The following is a 17,068-nucleotide window of genomic DNA, read 5'->3' as shown; positions in this document are numbered from 1 at the left end:
AAATCCTCATGAAATCACGCTGTGTACCTAGCACAAATATCCTTTTCACTTTTTTCTTTGAGACAAAAACTCTGTATATCCATTAAATTCGGGGCTCCTGAATTCGTTACTGCTGTCATAAATGTTCCAGCATCAGGGGTCCGTGAGATGTTTGTAGAAACATGAAGAACATGAAGGCCGTACATTCAAAGCGGTTGAAAGCCCCTGTCCTAGCTCAACGGCTCGAAGCGATGCAAAATTCTCAGCATCCGTCAGTTCGTCAGCGACTCTACTATAGATTCTAGTGGGGAGACAGTAGCCAACGCGGCGTGCCACTCAACAGTCACGACAAATCAAATTCTCACACAATTTTGTGCAAACGGCGCAATTCCTCCAACTGAACTAGTTCCACCCTTTGGAAGATGCACACCGATTGGTGCAATCACGCGAGCTTCCGTTTACGAGACGCTTCGTAAGTTCCACAAAACAAAACATAACTAGAAATTACCTTTTCTCGCCTAATAGACTCAATTATGCAAATCATACGAGCGAAACTACTACGAACCATAGTTACCGTCAACCGGGGAAACTTGCAACACATCGACACGATACCATATTTATGTTTCCTGTAATGCTAGGTAATTTTTTTTTGTAATCTATTAATACGGTTACGTTGTTCGTCTCTCGAGGAAACAAAATTCGGTGAAATCTATTCTGAAGTTGCAAAGCTAACCCGTTTGACGGTATGCAAAATCGCAACTGCCCGCAAAAGTGCCTAACTTCAACGTCATCTTTGTCAACACAGCCCTTCCTAAGCGCAGTGCATTTGCCCAACAGAACTCCGGGAAGAAATCTAGACCGAAAGTTGTAACGACCAACCGAAGGCATGTTTATGATGATGCTTCAAGTCCCACCGATTTTCGTGGTGACGATGTTGATTCTCATGCCGCCGGTGACTAATGGACAATATTATGTTGAACGTCTCCCACCGAGAAGTCGCGCTGGGATTGTACCGGTAGTTGAAGCAGCGGCACTGCCAAACGGGGTCACTTCTCCGGAATCTTCGACAGTGGCGGCAGCAGCAGCGAGAACAACACCGGTGGCCTCCGGTGAAAACAAATTGTTTTGGAACCGGACAAAGACGACGACCATGATGTCGCAAAGGTGAGTACTACTGGAAGCACTCTACATGTGATGGGTACTGTGGGAAACCAAGGTAGTCCTAATTTACATGTCCGGGTTTCATGTGGTGAATCTAATCAGTTCTGTTAGATTACCCAGAATGTAAGACAAATTGTGATTTTGTTTAAAAAAAAAACTCTGAAATTTATAGGAAATCATAAAGTTCTTGGTATTTAATTTAATTCTTACACACTTAGCTCATTTTACCGGAATTCTGTGATGGTAGTTTTTCGACTGGACAATTTAGCTAGCTAAGGCCGAAAAATATCCTCAGATAGCTAAATCCTTAAGTTTTGCCGATGAAAGCAATGCCGAATTTACTTTGGGAGGATCAAACATGTCGCGCGTTGGTCTAGTAAGTGAAAAAGTGGCGTGATCGGTGAGTTCGGTTGGAGTAACTGAAAAAGTGCCGCGATCGGTTAGTTCTGTTTGATCTTTCGACCTTGACACTTGCTTTTGCCGGGGCGAGCGACGAGGGCAGGATCAAACATGTCGCGCGTCGGTCTCGTAAGTGAAAAAGTGGCGTGATCGATGAGTTCGGTTGAAGAAAGTGAAAAAGTGCCGCGATCGGTTAGTTCTGTTTGATCTTTCGACCTTGACACTTGCTTTTGCCGGGGCGAGCGATGAGGGCAGGATCAAACATGTCGCGCGTTGGTCTAGTAAGTGAAAAAGTGGCGTGATCGGTGAGTTCGGTTGGAGTAACTGAAAAAGTGCCGCGATCGGTTAGTTCTGTTTGATCTTTCGACCTTGACACTTGCTTTTGCCGGGGTGAGCGACGAGGGCAGGATCAAACATGTCGCGCGTTGGTCTAGTAAGTGAAAAAGTGGCGTGATCGGTGAGTTCGGTTGGAGTAACTGAAAAAGTGCCGCGATCGGTTAGTTCTGTTTGATCTTTCGACCTTGACACTTGCTTTTGCCGGGGCGAGCGACGAGGGCAGGATCAAACATGTCGCGCGTCGGTCTCGTAAGTGAAAAAGTGGCGTGATCGGTGAGTTCGGTTGAAGAAAGTGAAAAAGTGCCGCGATCGGTTAGTTTTGTTTGATCTTTCGACCTTGACACTTGCTTTTCTCGGAGCAAGCGACGAGGGCAGGATCAAACATGTCGCGCGTCGGTCTCGTAAGTGAAAAAGTGGCGTGATCGATGAGTTCGGTTGAAGAAAGTGAAAAAGTGCCGCGATCGGTTAGTTCTGTTTGATCTTTCGACCTTGACACTTGCTTTTGCCGGGGCGAGCGATGAGGGCAGGATCAAACATGTCGCGCGTTGGTCTAGTAAGTGAAAAAGTGGCGTGATCGGTGAGTTCGGTTGGAGTAACTGAAAAAGTGCCGCGATCGGTTAGTTCTGTTTGATCCTTCGACCTTGACGCTTGCTCCTGGGCAGTGCGTCAAGAAAGCCCGAACGGTTTTTTTTTATTCTTTTTGGGTCGCGCGCTTATTTTTTTTTTCCTGAGTGCTTTTTTATAGCCGACCAAACAAGTGAAGCCGAAAGTGGATTGTGGCTGCTCAGTCAAGGATAACGGATCAATTGGTGAGCTCGTTTCATGCTACTATTTCTAATCTATAAAATATGTATGACTGCACATTCAATCGTTACAATGGTGGGATGTAAATATGATTTTTCAACAAACTATGGATGGTTCGTCACTGTGAGTGTCGACACAAACTCTGATTCATGATTTATTTATGTTTAACATTTTTTTTCAGAACACCTCTTATATACCTTTATTTTTGTAATTAAAAAAAACTTTGAATGGTTCGACACTACAAGTGTAGACTTGCGAAAGGTTCACTTTATTCAACAAACTTTGGATGGTTCGCCACTGTAAGTGTCGGCATAAGAATAAGAGTGTTCTATGATGTCCCAACCAATCGAGTTTTTTGTTTCTTTTCAAATTAGTAAAATATAATAACACATGCTTTCGTCCTGACAGCTGTAGGAATGTTACATTGAGGTATTTGTTCAACAAACTTTGAATGGTTCGTCACCTCAAGTGTCGGCATAATTTTCCTCTACATAGAAATTGTTCATATCAAATGAAAATATTATATTTACGTATAAGCATGTATATATCTCACAAATCATTGTTTATCATGGTCTAATCGCTTATCAAAGTGAATCCTATGACCCAACGATCCTCCCCATTAACAAACATCCCTCCCAGTAACCTTTGTGGAGATGCAGAGGCAAACACGGTCTCCAAAAAGCAAAGGTTAAACACTAAAATTCCTTCCCCCAATCCCACCTGACTGCAAGGACGTGGCCGGCGCCGTTATTGACCCTGTATAAATAGAGGCACTGAATTATGCACACTGAAGAAGATTATGGCCAATCCCAGCCGAACTTCTAGTTGATTCTTTGTGCATTTTCACTGACTTCGGTCAATCACGGAATAGCAACCATTGATATGTGTAGTCAGTCTAAGCTAAGCTAAGCTAAGCTAAGCTAAGCTAAGCTAAGCTAAGCTAAGCTGAAAGCAATGCCGAATTTACTTTGGATGACCAATAAAAATCGATAAAAGTGTGCAGTTCTGACCAAGTGCTTATTACCATAACAGCGAAAATGATCAGCGCTCGCATTCTTCAGCAAAACATTTCAAGAGATTTGTCAGATATTTCGACTACTACTTATCCGTCAATAGAAATTTATGAATATTACTTAATTCGATGCATTTTATTTTGATTTTTGACCATTTACCATATTTAGATGGGTGGTCAGAAATTGCAACAGTTTCTGTGCAAACAGAGCGGACCAAGTGTTGAAAAACACTAAATTGATTGATCATTGCATTTTTGAGTCAATTTCAGAGTCCGATAGAAGTTTATGGTAATTCTATGGTGTATGTATGGAATGTGCTAGAACCCGCTTATTGGACCAGTATATTTTGGTCGGTATTCAAGATTTTCACTTGGTCCACTCTGACTGAACACATATTTGAATATTTCTGGTCTTCAATGCAATGACCTGCAATTCCTTAATTTTCAAGCTATTGTAATGCCACTGTTTTAGGTATTACTGCACCCCACTATTGACGGTATGGATTATTGAAGAACTTGCGATACTGGTGTTGAAGGGCCTTGATAATCTGCTTGTCTTAGAGATATGCACCCAGTTTGATCATTGAAGCATTAAATGATTATTATTTTCCTAGAAATTTTTCAGTCAGAGCAGGTCCGTCACACTCGGGCTCAGATTGGGTACCACTTCTAGTACTGCATTTGGTCCCTCGGTAGTGCAAAAGGTACCCAAGTTTGACAGATCGCAGTACACTTTTCACGGCAATCTAGATTACCTTATGAGCCATAAAATTTTGGGCAACTGCAAGGGACATGGAGGTCTTGAATTTGTCTTTGGTCAGAGTGAACCAACTCGCTGAACGGTGATCTTTAGTGCAGTCAGAGTGGACCAAGTACACATAGTCCATCAAAAAATCGTTCTATCAGAGGTTCGGATTATGATTTTTCATGATTATCACTTCACATTATATTGTTTGAAAATAACACAAAGATGTGTGGAAATATTGAACCAAAATTTAAACGGTTTTAAACATTACAGAGCTTTTTACTTTAAACCCATTTTTCTCAAAATATGAAAAACGTCACTTGGTCCACTCTGACTTAACGCCGACCATATGACAACCGGAAGGATCAGTGTCTTGTATAACGCGATCCTCGCTGTCTCCCTCATGAAAGGCACGAACGCTTCTTCCACTGCCCGACGGTCAATCCCGATGATATCGACATCGTCCGCAAAGCAAAGGAGCATATGAGAACGAGTGATAATGATACCGCTTCTTTGCACACCGGCTCGCCTGATAGAACCTTCGAGCGCTATGTTAAACACCAAGTTAGAAAGAGCGTCATTCTGTTTCAATCCATCTAAGGTAACGATGACAAAATCTCGTCCACTACCTGCACACATGGTTTCGATCCATCAAGCGTTGCACGAATTAGTCTAATTAGCTTCGCCGGAAAACCAAATTCGGACATAATTTGCCACAATTCGTCTCTTTTCACTGAATCGTAAGCTGCTTTGAAATCTACAAACAGATGATGAGTCTGCAAGTTGTACTCCCGGAAGTTATCTAGGATTTGAGGAGGGTAAATATTTAATCGTTGATCAACCTTCCCGAAAACCAGCTTGGTATTCGCCGACAAAGGGCTTCTCATACGGTCTCAATTTGTTGAACAGAATTCCAGGCATAGTAGGTATTTGTTCTTCCTCCCATATCCTCTAAATGATACGCTGAAGGAGTTCATGCAGCTGCTCACTTCCGTGCTTGAGAAGTTCGTCGGCGAGCTCGTCCTTCCGAGTTGCCTCATCTAGCGTTGAAGATTCCACAGCCTGTCGTCATCGATTTGGTTTCTGCTACCAGATCCACTTCCATAATCTCCGTTCAACGATGACTCGAAGTACCGTGATTTCGGGTGAAATTGATCACTTTTCATGGGTTTTCTTGTCTGATTTCTATAATTTTGGCAATGCCAAATAACTGAATGCAGGAAAATAAGTATGGAGTTGACCCTCATTGACTCAAGTATCGAAATGTTCTAACAAATGTAATTTTAGTGCCAAAAAATATGTCTAAAATAAAAATTCGGGAGATCTCATTTCGGGGTGAAATTGATCACTTATCAATGCCATTATTGTTAGTTTTCAAAACAACTTTACATAATAAATTTGAGCTCCCTAAATCCGAATATGCTTGCCAAATTCTTAACAATAAAATATTTATAGAAATAATGAATGTTTAAATTTCAAGAATAACGCAGAAAACGCCTAAATGTATGCAATTTCCTAAGGAATTTCCTGATATATACCAGAAATTCAATTATTTCAACCAAATCAACGATGGCGATGACACAAATCTCCCAACTGGTGGGGAACGTGCCTTTGGAGCCGGCCTTCTGATACCTGATTGGGGATATATCTTAAGTATACTCACAAACTTTCAGGATTATACCATGTCCAAATTCTTGTCTAGAACTAGAGGTTTATTAATGTTTGTCAAAACACCACCGTACAAGATTTTGAAATTTAACATTATTTTAATAGAAATGAACATTTTTGAACGCAAAAAACTTCACAACACACAATTTGGACATACTTACGACAAACAACGTTCATTCACTGCAGGTAACATTGATATTTGTGCTCCATTAGGAAGAAATAAAATCGAATGACACAGTGATCAATTTCACCCTACTGATCAATTTCACCCGAATTCACGGTACTCTTTCCACCTGGCGCCGCTGTTTTTTCTCCGCACACCATTGACAGATACGTAGAACCATCGCAGCCCACAGGAAAGTTTGGTATTATGAAAACAAAATATCTGAAAAAAAAAACAAATTGTTAAATTACTCGAATTTGTCAGTTAAAATCAATACTATATGATTCATCGAGACTAAGATAACAATAGCGATGTTGTACTTTGTACAACAGTTGTGATTTATATGCTATCATTTTGCAACAAAGATATCTATCGACACCAAACCAAAATGTATTTCTCAAGAATCTTCTTAAGAACAATACTCGACAGTTTTTATTTACAGTATGGCCCTTTATAATACGGTACAATCAACAAATGTACATGGAAGTCGCATAATAATGAACGCACTATATGCGGTTCGAGTAAACCACAATTTGAAATCGGTATATCTCGAAATTCAGATAATATAGAAACTTGGGGTCTTTAATAAAGTTGTTCTGGAGGTAAAGCGCTATCTGATGGTACCTCATTTAATTCGGAATTTGACCGCTAGGTGGCACTAGTGAGCATGGAAGTTTTATTTTTGTTTTTGCAGATATTTCAGGATCCTGACCATTTAGAAGGATGGCGTCTTGAGCAAAGATGTTTGGAAAGTTCAGAAATATCATTGTTCGAACTAGTAGATTCAAAATTTTGCCACTAGGCGGCGCTAGTGAGCATGAAACTTTTGTTTGCATAAATTTCAGGAGTCTGACCACTTAGAAAGATGGTGTCTTTGGCAAAGTAGTTCAGTAGCTCAAGGGCTATCATTATTTGATCCAAGAAATAGGATATTTTGCCACTAGACGTCGCTAATGACCATGAAATTTTTGTTTTGTGGATACTGCAGGAACTTGATTTTTTAGATAGGCACCTTCGGCTAAGTTGTTCAGAAGCTCAGGGACTATCAATATTTTACAAAATCTTGAACTTTAAGGATTAAACAAAGAAACAGTTTGAGCTACTGAACAACTCTGCCGAAAACGCCATCCCATTCTAAGTGATCAGGCTCCTGAGATATTTGCGAAACAAATGCTTTATGCTCACTAGCACTGCCTAGTGGCAAAATATTTAATCAACTAGCTCAAACAATGATAGTGCTTGAGCTATCGAACAACTTTGCCGAAGACGCCATCTTTCTAAGTGGTCAGGATCCTGAGATCAGCGAAACACATGTTCAATGCTCACTAGCGCCGCCTAGTGCCAAAATCCCGAATTTCTTGGCTAAAACAATGATAGCCCTTGAGGTACTGAACAATTTTGCCGAAGACATCATCTTTCTAAGTGGTCAGAATCCTGGGATATTCGCAAAGCCATGGGTGTTGTACACAGTACAACGCGCGACTACTCACGTTGCAAAAATTTGCGCGACGACTGAAAGGTTAATGTGTTTCAAATGATGCTGCAGATATTTCCATTAAATGAAGTTACACGACAGTCGTTATTGAAGCAATAAGCAAATAGTTTAACTATTTTATTTTATTATGTTGACATTTTCTGATCTCATACCTTTATTGTTAGAAAAACAGGATTTTATCGCGACTGGATTAAGCAATATGCTTTCAAATACTCAATTTGATTTTCTTAGCGGTAAAGGAACTAGCAGTTGTCTAGCGTTGCGCTTTAACCATCCTTGCCAGCGGCCTTGTTGTTCTTGAGCAGTTGAATGGCACCCTTAACTTCCCCCATCGTGGGAGCTGGTTGGTTTCCGCTGTCCGCTGTGCTGACGTAGCCATCGCCTTCACTGTCCTGACCTTCTGTGCCTGTGTTCTCTGCGCCATTCAGGTGTTCATCGTAGTGCTGCTTCCACCTTTCAATCACCTCGCGTCCGTCCGTCAAGATGCTCCCATTCTTATCCCGGCACATCTCAGCTCGCGGCACGAAGCCTTTGCGGGATGTGTTGAGCTTCTGATAGAACTTCCGCGTTTCTTGAGAACGGTACAGCAACTCCATCTCTTGGCATTCCACCTCTTCCAGGCGGCGCTTTTTGTCCCGGAATAGGCGGGTTTGCTGTTTCCGCTTCAGTCCACGTTTGTCCGTTCCACGTACCATGCTGATTGGGCTAGTAATTTAGGAATCGAGGAAAATATAATTGTATTTAAATTCAGGAGTGATCAGGCAGGATGGGCAAATTGGAAACACTCACTACGTGTCTTACGATGCAAGGTTCCCAATAGTGCTGCCAAAGAACCACCATGTAACTGAACTAATATTGGATTGTAACCACCGTCAGTACGGACACTGTAATGTAGAGACGATAGTGAATGAGTTTCGCCAAAAATTTCACATTTAGAATCTGCGCGCAGAAGTTCGTAAGCAAATACAGAAATACAACTGGTGCAAAGCCTACAAAGCAACTCCTCAGGCACCGAGAATGGCACTCCTACCAGATTCTCGCATAACTCTGGACGTACCGTAAAACGGGGTAACTTTGATAGTTTTTTCGAAGAAAACTTGAATATTTCTACATGCTGTTTCAAAGAATTACAATTTATATTTTTAAAACAAGTACTGACATTCTAGCTATCGATTGCACTTGATAGATTGCCAAAAGATTTATTCTGAATGGATATATAATTTTTCATATAATCGAAAGTTGGTTTTCTGTTTTGGGGTAACTTTGATAATGGAGTATAAATCGAACAAGATTGAATGAATTACGGAACATTTATAGGGCGTTGCATACCTCTAGGCGTTTAACGCTATATGGAAATTTCTGACTTAGATTACAAAAATGGTCCCAGTTTGTAAAAATGGTTTTCGCTAAGAGATTTGAGACCGAATTCATGTTCTACTATAACTAGGCTGTCATGGGTAAATGACGAACTCATCATGACTATATCAAATAGTGGTCGTAGAACAGATTGTTTGTAAGCGTTGCAAAGATGCTAAAATCTTGTAAATATTTAATATTTGCATTAAAATCGTCAAATGCACTTGATTCCAATGAAAATAGCTTTGACATGAAGTGTCATACTAATATTCTTTAGTTTTGCATTCGTTTTTCTTAACTGATTGACAGAAACTTCGTTATTTCGTTTAATATGTTGGGGGTCCTGCACTATCAAAGTTACCCGCATTATCAAAGTTACCCCGTTTTACGGTACGTCCTTTCTCGTTCGTTGGGGTGGATTATTGTGGATCGTTCTTCAATCGGCCGAAGTAATGTGAAAAGATGGGTAGCATTATAGAGAGGGGGACGAATGACCTTCGGGTTAAAGTCCCTCACAAACAACAACAAGGGTAGCATTATTTGATGTCAAGAGCAGCAAGAGAGCAGTTTATCTGGAAGTCGCTAGCAGTCTATCGACAGGGTCCTGCAAAATGGCCGTACGAAGATTCATCGTAAGAAGAGGATGACCACGAAGGATCTACAGCGATCAAGGGACTAATTTTCATGGAGCAAGGAGGGAGTTAGCCCAAGAAATGACTAGCATCAATCAGAAATTAGCTAAAACCGTCACAAATATCAACACTCAGTGGATCCTCAACCCTCCTGCTGTCCCACACATTGGTGGATCCTGGGAGAGATTAGTCCGCTCTGTGAAGACGGGTTTTGAGGTACTCTCGAAGAGCAGAAATCCAAATGAGGAAACGTTTGGGACGGTATCAGCCGAAGTAGAAACCATCGTCAATTCTAGGCCGTTGGGTAGAGAACATACCCTGACAAATACGGCAGGATTCGTGTCGCTGACGTCCAAATCAACAGTGAGGTGGTTCAACGACCAGTAACAAACTTGGCGGTGGTCGAGGAGCAAAGAAGCGATATAGCTGGACAGACTTCCCAGCAACGCGGATCGGGGAATGTTAGCGACGGTCACTCGGTCTATACTGACCTTGAACTGATCACGAATTCTGACAGGACGACTGACATTGACAGGACAAATTACAATGATGAGACAACTGACATTGACATTGAGAAAGAGAACAGAAAAGAAAGTAGTAACTGATATCACATGTGCAAATTAAAACTTGTATATTATTATTAACATATTAGTTAACAACTTTATTGAATTTGTATCCTAATCGTAAGTAAAAATATGAATTTATACGTCTTTAGCTAAAAATGAACATTTATATGAAATAGATTACATGCAGAAAGTCGATTCCAAAAAACTGACACAGTCAACTTTTCACGTGAAGAGGATTTAAATTTGTAAGCCCAACACATTAAAAACACTTAAAGTTAATCTAATTATCACATAATAGCTTAAAGCATTCACAAATAACGCTGGGTTTGCTAAAGAACATCCGAAAACTCACAGAAGTCCATATCGTCAGCAACAACCATCTAATAAATAACATACTATGGTTTTGTGGTATTTCATTTCAATACCATGATTTCCATTCCTTTCTGCTCAGGAATATCCTTAAGATCTTAAGTGACTATGATAACAATCGTATTTTGTACCCTCTAAGGAAGTGATTTCGGGTTTTTGTACCATTCAATTACACTGCGGAACACGGTTTTATCCCAAGCACCAAAATACCGCTATTTACTAAATTATGGGTTTCTGAGTCCATTGCCGTTTTCAGAAATATCATGGCACATCTAGTTTTTGAGATATTGACTGTTGAAAATGCAAAATATGACTGTTTCAGCCAACTTGGAAAAAATATTATGAACTTCGGTGATAATTATTGTTCTATACATAAAGTTTGAATTCAACTTGTACGGTAATTTATTTGCTCAATTTGTCACAGAATTCAAACTTCATGTAAGGTACAGTGGGGGAAGTGTATCAGTGGGGTAAGTGGATCATTTGTCAATATAAAGCATAAATGCTTGAATATGTTGAATGTTTTCGCACCATTGCTTCGTTTTAGGTTATATTCTTATGCCCACACTGTTACTATTGCAAAACTGGTACTACACGTACACTAACACAAGCAAACTTGTCAGCTGCAAAAAGTAATTACTTTCAAAATTGTTTTCCATCAATCAAAAATCCATTGTATCTCTGTCTTAAATCGAATTCTATATTTTTTTTTCGACACATGGTGAGCACTTCAGCTCTAATTGAATGAATCACAATGAAAAATATGTGATTTTTATAAATAAATACAAATATATTGGACATGGTACACTTACCCCTACTTTTTAATGGGGTGGGGTAAGTGGATCAAGAATTATTATCATTTATTAGCAGACTGCTTACGAGAATTTTATTAAGCTTTAATATCCGCAAATGTTGTTTTCCTTTATTTTCTTCCATTCTCAGCTTGAATTTGTCAAATTGACCATAGAAAATTTGAATTAATCCACCTAAAAGTTTTTTTAACCTTTCTGGCCTAAAAAAAATGTAAAAGAATAATAATTTCAAAATGTACACTTTTTTTTTATCTAAGTTGAATTGTAAAAGAGCAAAATATACTAATTCTCCAATTGAACGCATAGTATCGTACCTTATTGACCCATAACGCGGGTAGATCACCTTTTCGTGGTGCGTTATGGGGTAAAGATCTACCAGTGAACCCTAGTCCTGACTGCTTCAAACGAAGAGAACAGGATGTTATAGTAATCAAAGGAACACTTTCAGTCCTTGTTACATTTTAAACCTTGTTAAAAGTGACAAGTCTCGGTTTTCCCAGTTGCCGAGAATGATCTTGAGACAAGGAAAAAATGAGTCGAATTCAACAATTTGTTTTCTAATCTTTTATTTATTTCGTTCTCTAGTTTGAAGAAGTAAGGACTAGGATTCTGATGCATGGACAATATCGGTGTAATTTCTTGGCTTTATCGAGGGATCCGATTTTGCCTGATAAAGGGGCGCGCCTGTGGAGAGTGCATGCTCCACACTCTTCGAAGGGTAGGAACCTTTCAGTTAGAATCCTTTCCTGTGATCATGTTAGGAATTACAACTGTAATAAAACCGAATGCTTTATCACTTCTCGATAGTGACAAAGTAAAACGACATGCACTACACAAAGGACACGGGATATACTACAATAGATCAAATATTGGTCGCAGTGGTTTATGTTCCGAAGAGAAAAAAAAAAATCGTACCTTATTTGACCATATAAATTGTTCTAGACAGATGATACACATATGCTCATAAATAAAATAAAAGTATTTCAGTTTGTTATTCCAAAGTAAAAGTAACTAATATTTTTAAACTAAGAGTGTTTTTCGAAAATATCGTTAGGAATAATCCAACAATACTTCTTTATAACTTATGCGTATAAATGGATGAATTTTCTCCAAATTTTTCTAGAGTCAATGTTTTTTTTTGTGAGATTTAGTATGAACTTATATATACATACTTTTTATTATATTTTGATTAAATAAAGAAACTTTTTTAATTTTAAAGTATTATAATGTAACATTACTAGCACTAATAACAAGAACGAGAGTAATATCATTTTTATTATACATAATCACACCACATTTGTTTCGAGAACAAATTTTTTTTAATTGGTGATCCACTTACCCCACCATGGTGGGACAAGTGGATCATTTGGCGCAAATTTTTAATTCTCTCATACTCAATACATAACAATCAGAAAAATAAAAATAAATGACGATTTGAAGTATAATAGTCCCTCATTTGTTATCCACAGAATAAGTTTGAATTACATTATTCACGTTAGCTGTACATAACAATGAAGTTAATTATTGATTTTTCTGTATCCACTTACCCCACGGTACCTTATAGAATAATAATTATCATCGAAGCTCATAATATTTTTTGGAAGGTAAAATGTTATTTTTTGGTGGTTCAGAAAAGTATTGTATTATGCCATATAAGAGAAACGAAGAATTTTATATGAAGACTGCAAGCATGTTGAAAAAAATCGATTTAAACTAAATTTTATCGTTAAATATCAGCTGATTTGTATCTAAATTGAAAGTTCAAGTCTTATTTAGCATGTTTGGTAGATTATATCACAAAAAAGTTTGATAAATCATACTTTAAATTTCATGTAAACATCAATAAAACCAGTGTTTTATACAACTTTAGCGACCTGTAGTTAAAAATTGTGACGTGCTGGAACATTTCCGAGATCGGCATCAGATTCAGCGACCCAAAATCTACTAGAGACACATAATTTGATCCTTGAGACACGCAAAAGTGTCATTTTTGTTACGCTGTGTTATTCATACAGTATAACAAGTCAATGAACGTGCCAAATTGTATAGGGCCGAAATAAAAATGCTCACACGGTCATGTATGATCCAAAATACAACGAAAATAATTAGATTGTGAAGCACTGTTTTTCGTTATTCGACACACCCAAACATTTTGGACTCTCAAGATATATATTTTTGACCTCCAGTATTTTCATTTCATTGGAGACTAAGTCAAAGAAACTGTTGGTTTAAACTGCTTGCACATAGTCTAATCAATCTATTAACATAGGAAAACAAAAAGAATTTTCGCTGCTTAGTCCAGAAAATTGAAAAATGTTTTTGTTTACAAAGGAAAAAATTAAAATGGTTGCAATTTATGCGTGAAATGGATGAACCGATTGAATTACATTAATTTCAATAAAAATAAAGACATTTCCCATGTTTGAACGGTTGTTGCAAGTGCGAATCATTCTTATCTTTCGAAATGGCTTGTAAATTGAGCTCATCTTTTGATTTAAATGGAAAAATCTGTTGGAAAATGGCCCAAAAAGTCCAAAATATATAGAGGGCTAAATTATATTGGATACCCTTTCTCGAGGATGGTATTTGATCACTTCCCCTTGGCGTGAGAGCATATTGGTGGACTCTCATTCAAATCCTAACATCAAGCGATCTCACAGTTCAATTATAATAATGCAATCGTTTGGATGTGAAGTTTTCCGACAATCTCTGATTTTGTGTAGAATGCCTTTTTAAGCTTATTGATGAACATTTTTTATGAAACTTCTATAGAGGAATAGATTCCTGGGATTCCTGGACGATTTTTTTTTAATTTCTGAAGGATGTAAAATATTAAATATATTCCTAGTAGAGCTTTTCTTCAAAGACTGACACGCAGAGTAAGATCATCAAAAAGTTGGCTCATCTAAGGACTAACATTGTTGAATTCAATCCGGAATGTGTGTCAGATCAACAATCGTGATATTTGTCATTCAGTGCAACATGTTCGTCAATTCAATGTTCATTTTGGTTGAATCAACAATCATTTTTTGTCGAAGTAAGGTCTTTCCATTTTTTACGTGAGACGATTATGAACATTTTCAAATCGTAAGATTTTTCTTATTAAAATTAATAATAAATTGTATTGTGGGTAAATAATCTGGAACCGTCCCTACACCGTAACTATTGGACGGCCCTTTAAGGCTATTTCAGAGCTACATTTTAAGGCAAAGCCTAGGTATTTTGATTGCCTTTGTGTTCTATCTATCGTTTTGGTTTATGTTTTTTACTTCCAATTTATACATCTTGCGCGTTCTGTGGCAGAAAATAATAGGTAATTTTTATAAGAGAATTCAATTCACTAATTTTCTTCTGAAGATTTTAGCATAAACTTCAATTTAAATTAACCTCAATTCCAAAATAAACATTTTGTTCAAATCCCTTCACGAATGTATGTAGGTTCGGCTAGACAACTAACCATCAATAGATTTATGTAGAATTGGCTTGATAACTGATCTTAAGTTTACCAAAAGGCTACTAGGTACAGAACTCTGATAATTTGCTAGGAGTGTCTGCAAGATTTGTTTTAACTGTTCAAAAGAAATTTCATTGTATATGTAATATTCTATAAACTGTTGAAACTAAGGTTTAAGCTTCACTATCAAAATTGCTTTCCAGCAAAAACAATAAACATAAAAGTAGAAGAAAAAAACATCATAGAAGCCGTAGCGATAAACGCGCAGCTATCCAGCAAGGTCTCGTTTTTTTTTTTTTTTAATTTTTAAATTATTTTCATTTTGTTCATAAAAATTTCGTTTTCCTACGCATTTCAGCCCTGACAAAATGTATTTAAAAAGTACTCACCGATATATTGCACATTTCTTTCACCACAGAAGTTTTTACAAGTACGAGAACGCTAGTAAAAGTGCACGATTGCATAAAATCGAGTGATTATCTTATTTATCGAAGTCCAAAGAATAAGTACTCTGAAGACACCAACATGATTCGATGCAATCCCGCACTTTTATTCCCATTTGCACTAATGACGCAGTCCAGTAGTGAAAGAAATACACTTCGCAGTCCAGTAGTGAAAGAAATACACAAAAATATTTCAAAACCTTCCGATTATGAAATTATAGACCAATTACTAATCTCTAGCGAGAAAAAAAAACCGAGGTACCATCAGTGTACCAGTATCCGCTCATGCCCCTATTTCCGCTCACAAGAGTAAAAATTCATTTTTCATGTAAAAAATCAACATTTTTTGCACGGATATATTCTAGCAATATTAACAACTTTCAAATGAAGTCGTCTGACATTATTTTCATTTGATAAAATAATTCTTTATATTGAAAACATAAGACCTCGTGAGCGGTTATTGGGCCACTAGGAATTTGTGTGTGTTCCAATAACCGCTCATGCGAAAAATTGAACAAAATTTTAAAGAAATGTCGATTTTAGTATATAGCCTTCTTTATTACAGTAGTAGATATGGTTTGACTACAGAAAATATCAGCATAAATAACACAATTCAAAATTATGCATATTTTAGAAAGTTCGTCACAAAATCTGTTTAACGTGAGCGGAAATAGAAACACTTAGATGCATTTGTTATTGTTATTATTTTTTTTTATAAAAGTTTTTCAAATTCTTTTTATTTTGCCGATGATTACCTATACTTGGAGCTACACTGTGACATAAAAATAGTATTGATCGACACAATAGTTATTTTATAATAAACATTTGAACACATAACTTCCCTTAAATGAGCGGAATCTGGTGTACTGATGGTACATTCGATTTTTACAAAATGCTGGTTTAGACATAGCGTGACGCATTTCAAAAGGTTGTTTACTGAAAACGATTAATTTTATGCGACTTTTTTATGACATGACGCTACCTTGACAAATTATTCATGCTTTTAAGCAAAATCTTTTCACGCTCTTCACATTTATTCCATTGAAACAGCTTTCCAAAACCTCTTTAAACTCAGGATAGGTAGCCGTCCATAGATAGTCAAGAATCCAATTTATGGAAAGAGCTCAAAACTAATTACCGTGCGTTTTAATTATCTGTTGTGAAAAAAAAGCTGACACTTATGATAGTTCCCTTTTATGACAAGAATTTCATATTTTCCCACATTAAGCCCTTACGCAACGCGTATCCTGCCGGGGGAAACAACAGTCAAACTAAACATCAGTCGAACCTTTGAGAATCGAGTGAAGGGATCAACCCCGAGCACCGGAAGTGCTGATTATAAATGTGCATTTTTAATCGCGCAATGTTCCCAAACCGGATTAACGAAAGTGAAAATGCACCTGCACCAACGGTCAACATTCTCACACACTAATTATTGCTGCAGCCATTTACACTCCCGTGCACAAGTTTGGGGTCATTCTCTCAAAAACGCACAACAGTGCTTTGTCCATATGTCTGTCACCTGGGACGCATGCAATAGTTGTCCAAAGTTTTGTAATTCAAACCGATTTCATTTATCTATGGCTGCAACGCTATAAATGATTCCGTGCTCAGCAATTTTCATAAGTAATACCAATTCAACAAAATTGATCAATTACTATGAAGAATGCAGAA

General features: G+C 37.8%; 1 protein-coding gene across 2 annotated transcripts in view; it reads left to right on the top strand.

Moving 5' to 3' along the window:
- Nucleotides 1–247: 247 nt before the first annotated feature.
- LOC5576505 (protein-glucosylgalactosylhydroxylysine glucosidase) overlaps nucleotides 248–17,068 on the top strand; it is a 50,899-nt gene continuing 34,078 nt past the window's right edge. For both annotated transcript variants that reach the window (XM_021846229.1, XM_021846228.1), the window contains exons 1-2: nucleotides 248–451; nucleotides 785–1,143. In XM_021846229.1, the coding sequence (XP_021701921.1) occupies nucleotides 866–1,143 (278 nt within the window). In that variant the 5' untranslated portion in view covers nucleotides 248–451; nucleotides 785–865. The remainder of the gene's footprint in view (nucleotides 452–784; nucleotides 1,144–17,068) is intronic.

This window comes from Aedes aegypti, chromosome 2, assembly GCF_002204515.2.
Source record: "Aedes aegypti strain LVP_AGWG chromosome 2, AaegL5.0 Primary Assembly, whole genome shotgun sequence".
Lineage (NCBI taxonomy): Eukaryota > Metazoa > Arthropoda > Insecta > Diptera > Culicidae > Aedes > Aedes aegypti.
Note: the sequence above shows the minus strand (reverse complement) of the source record. Positions and strands in the feature narration are given on the sequence as shown.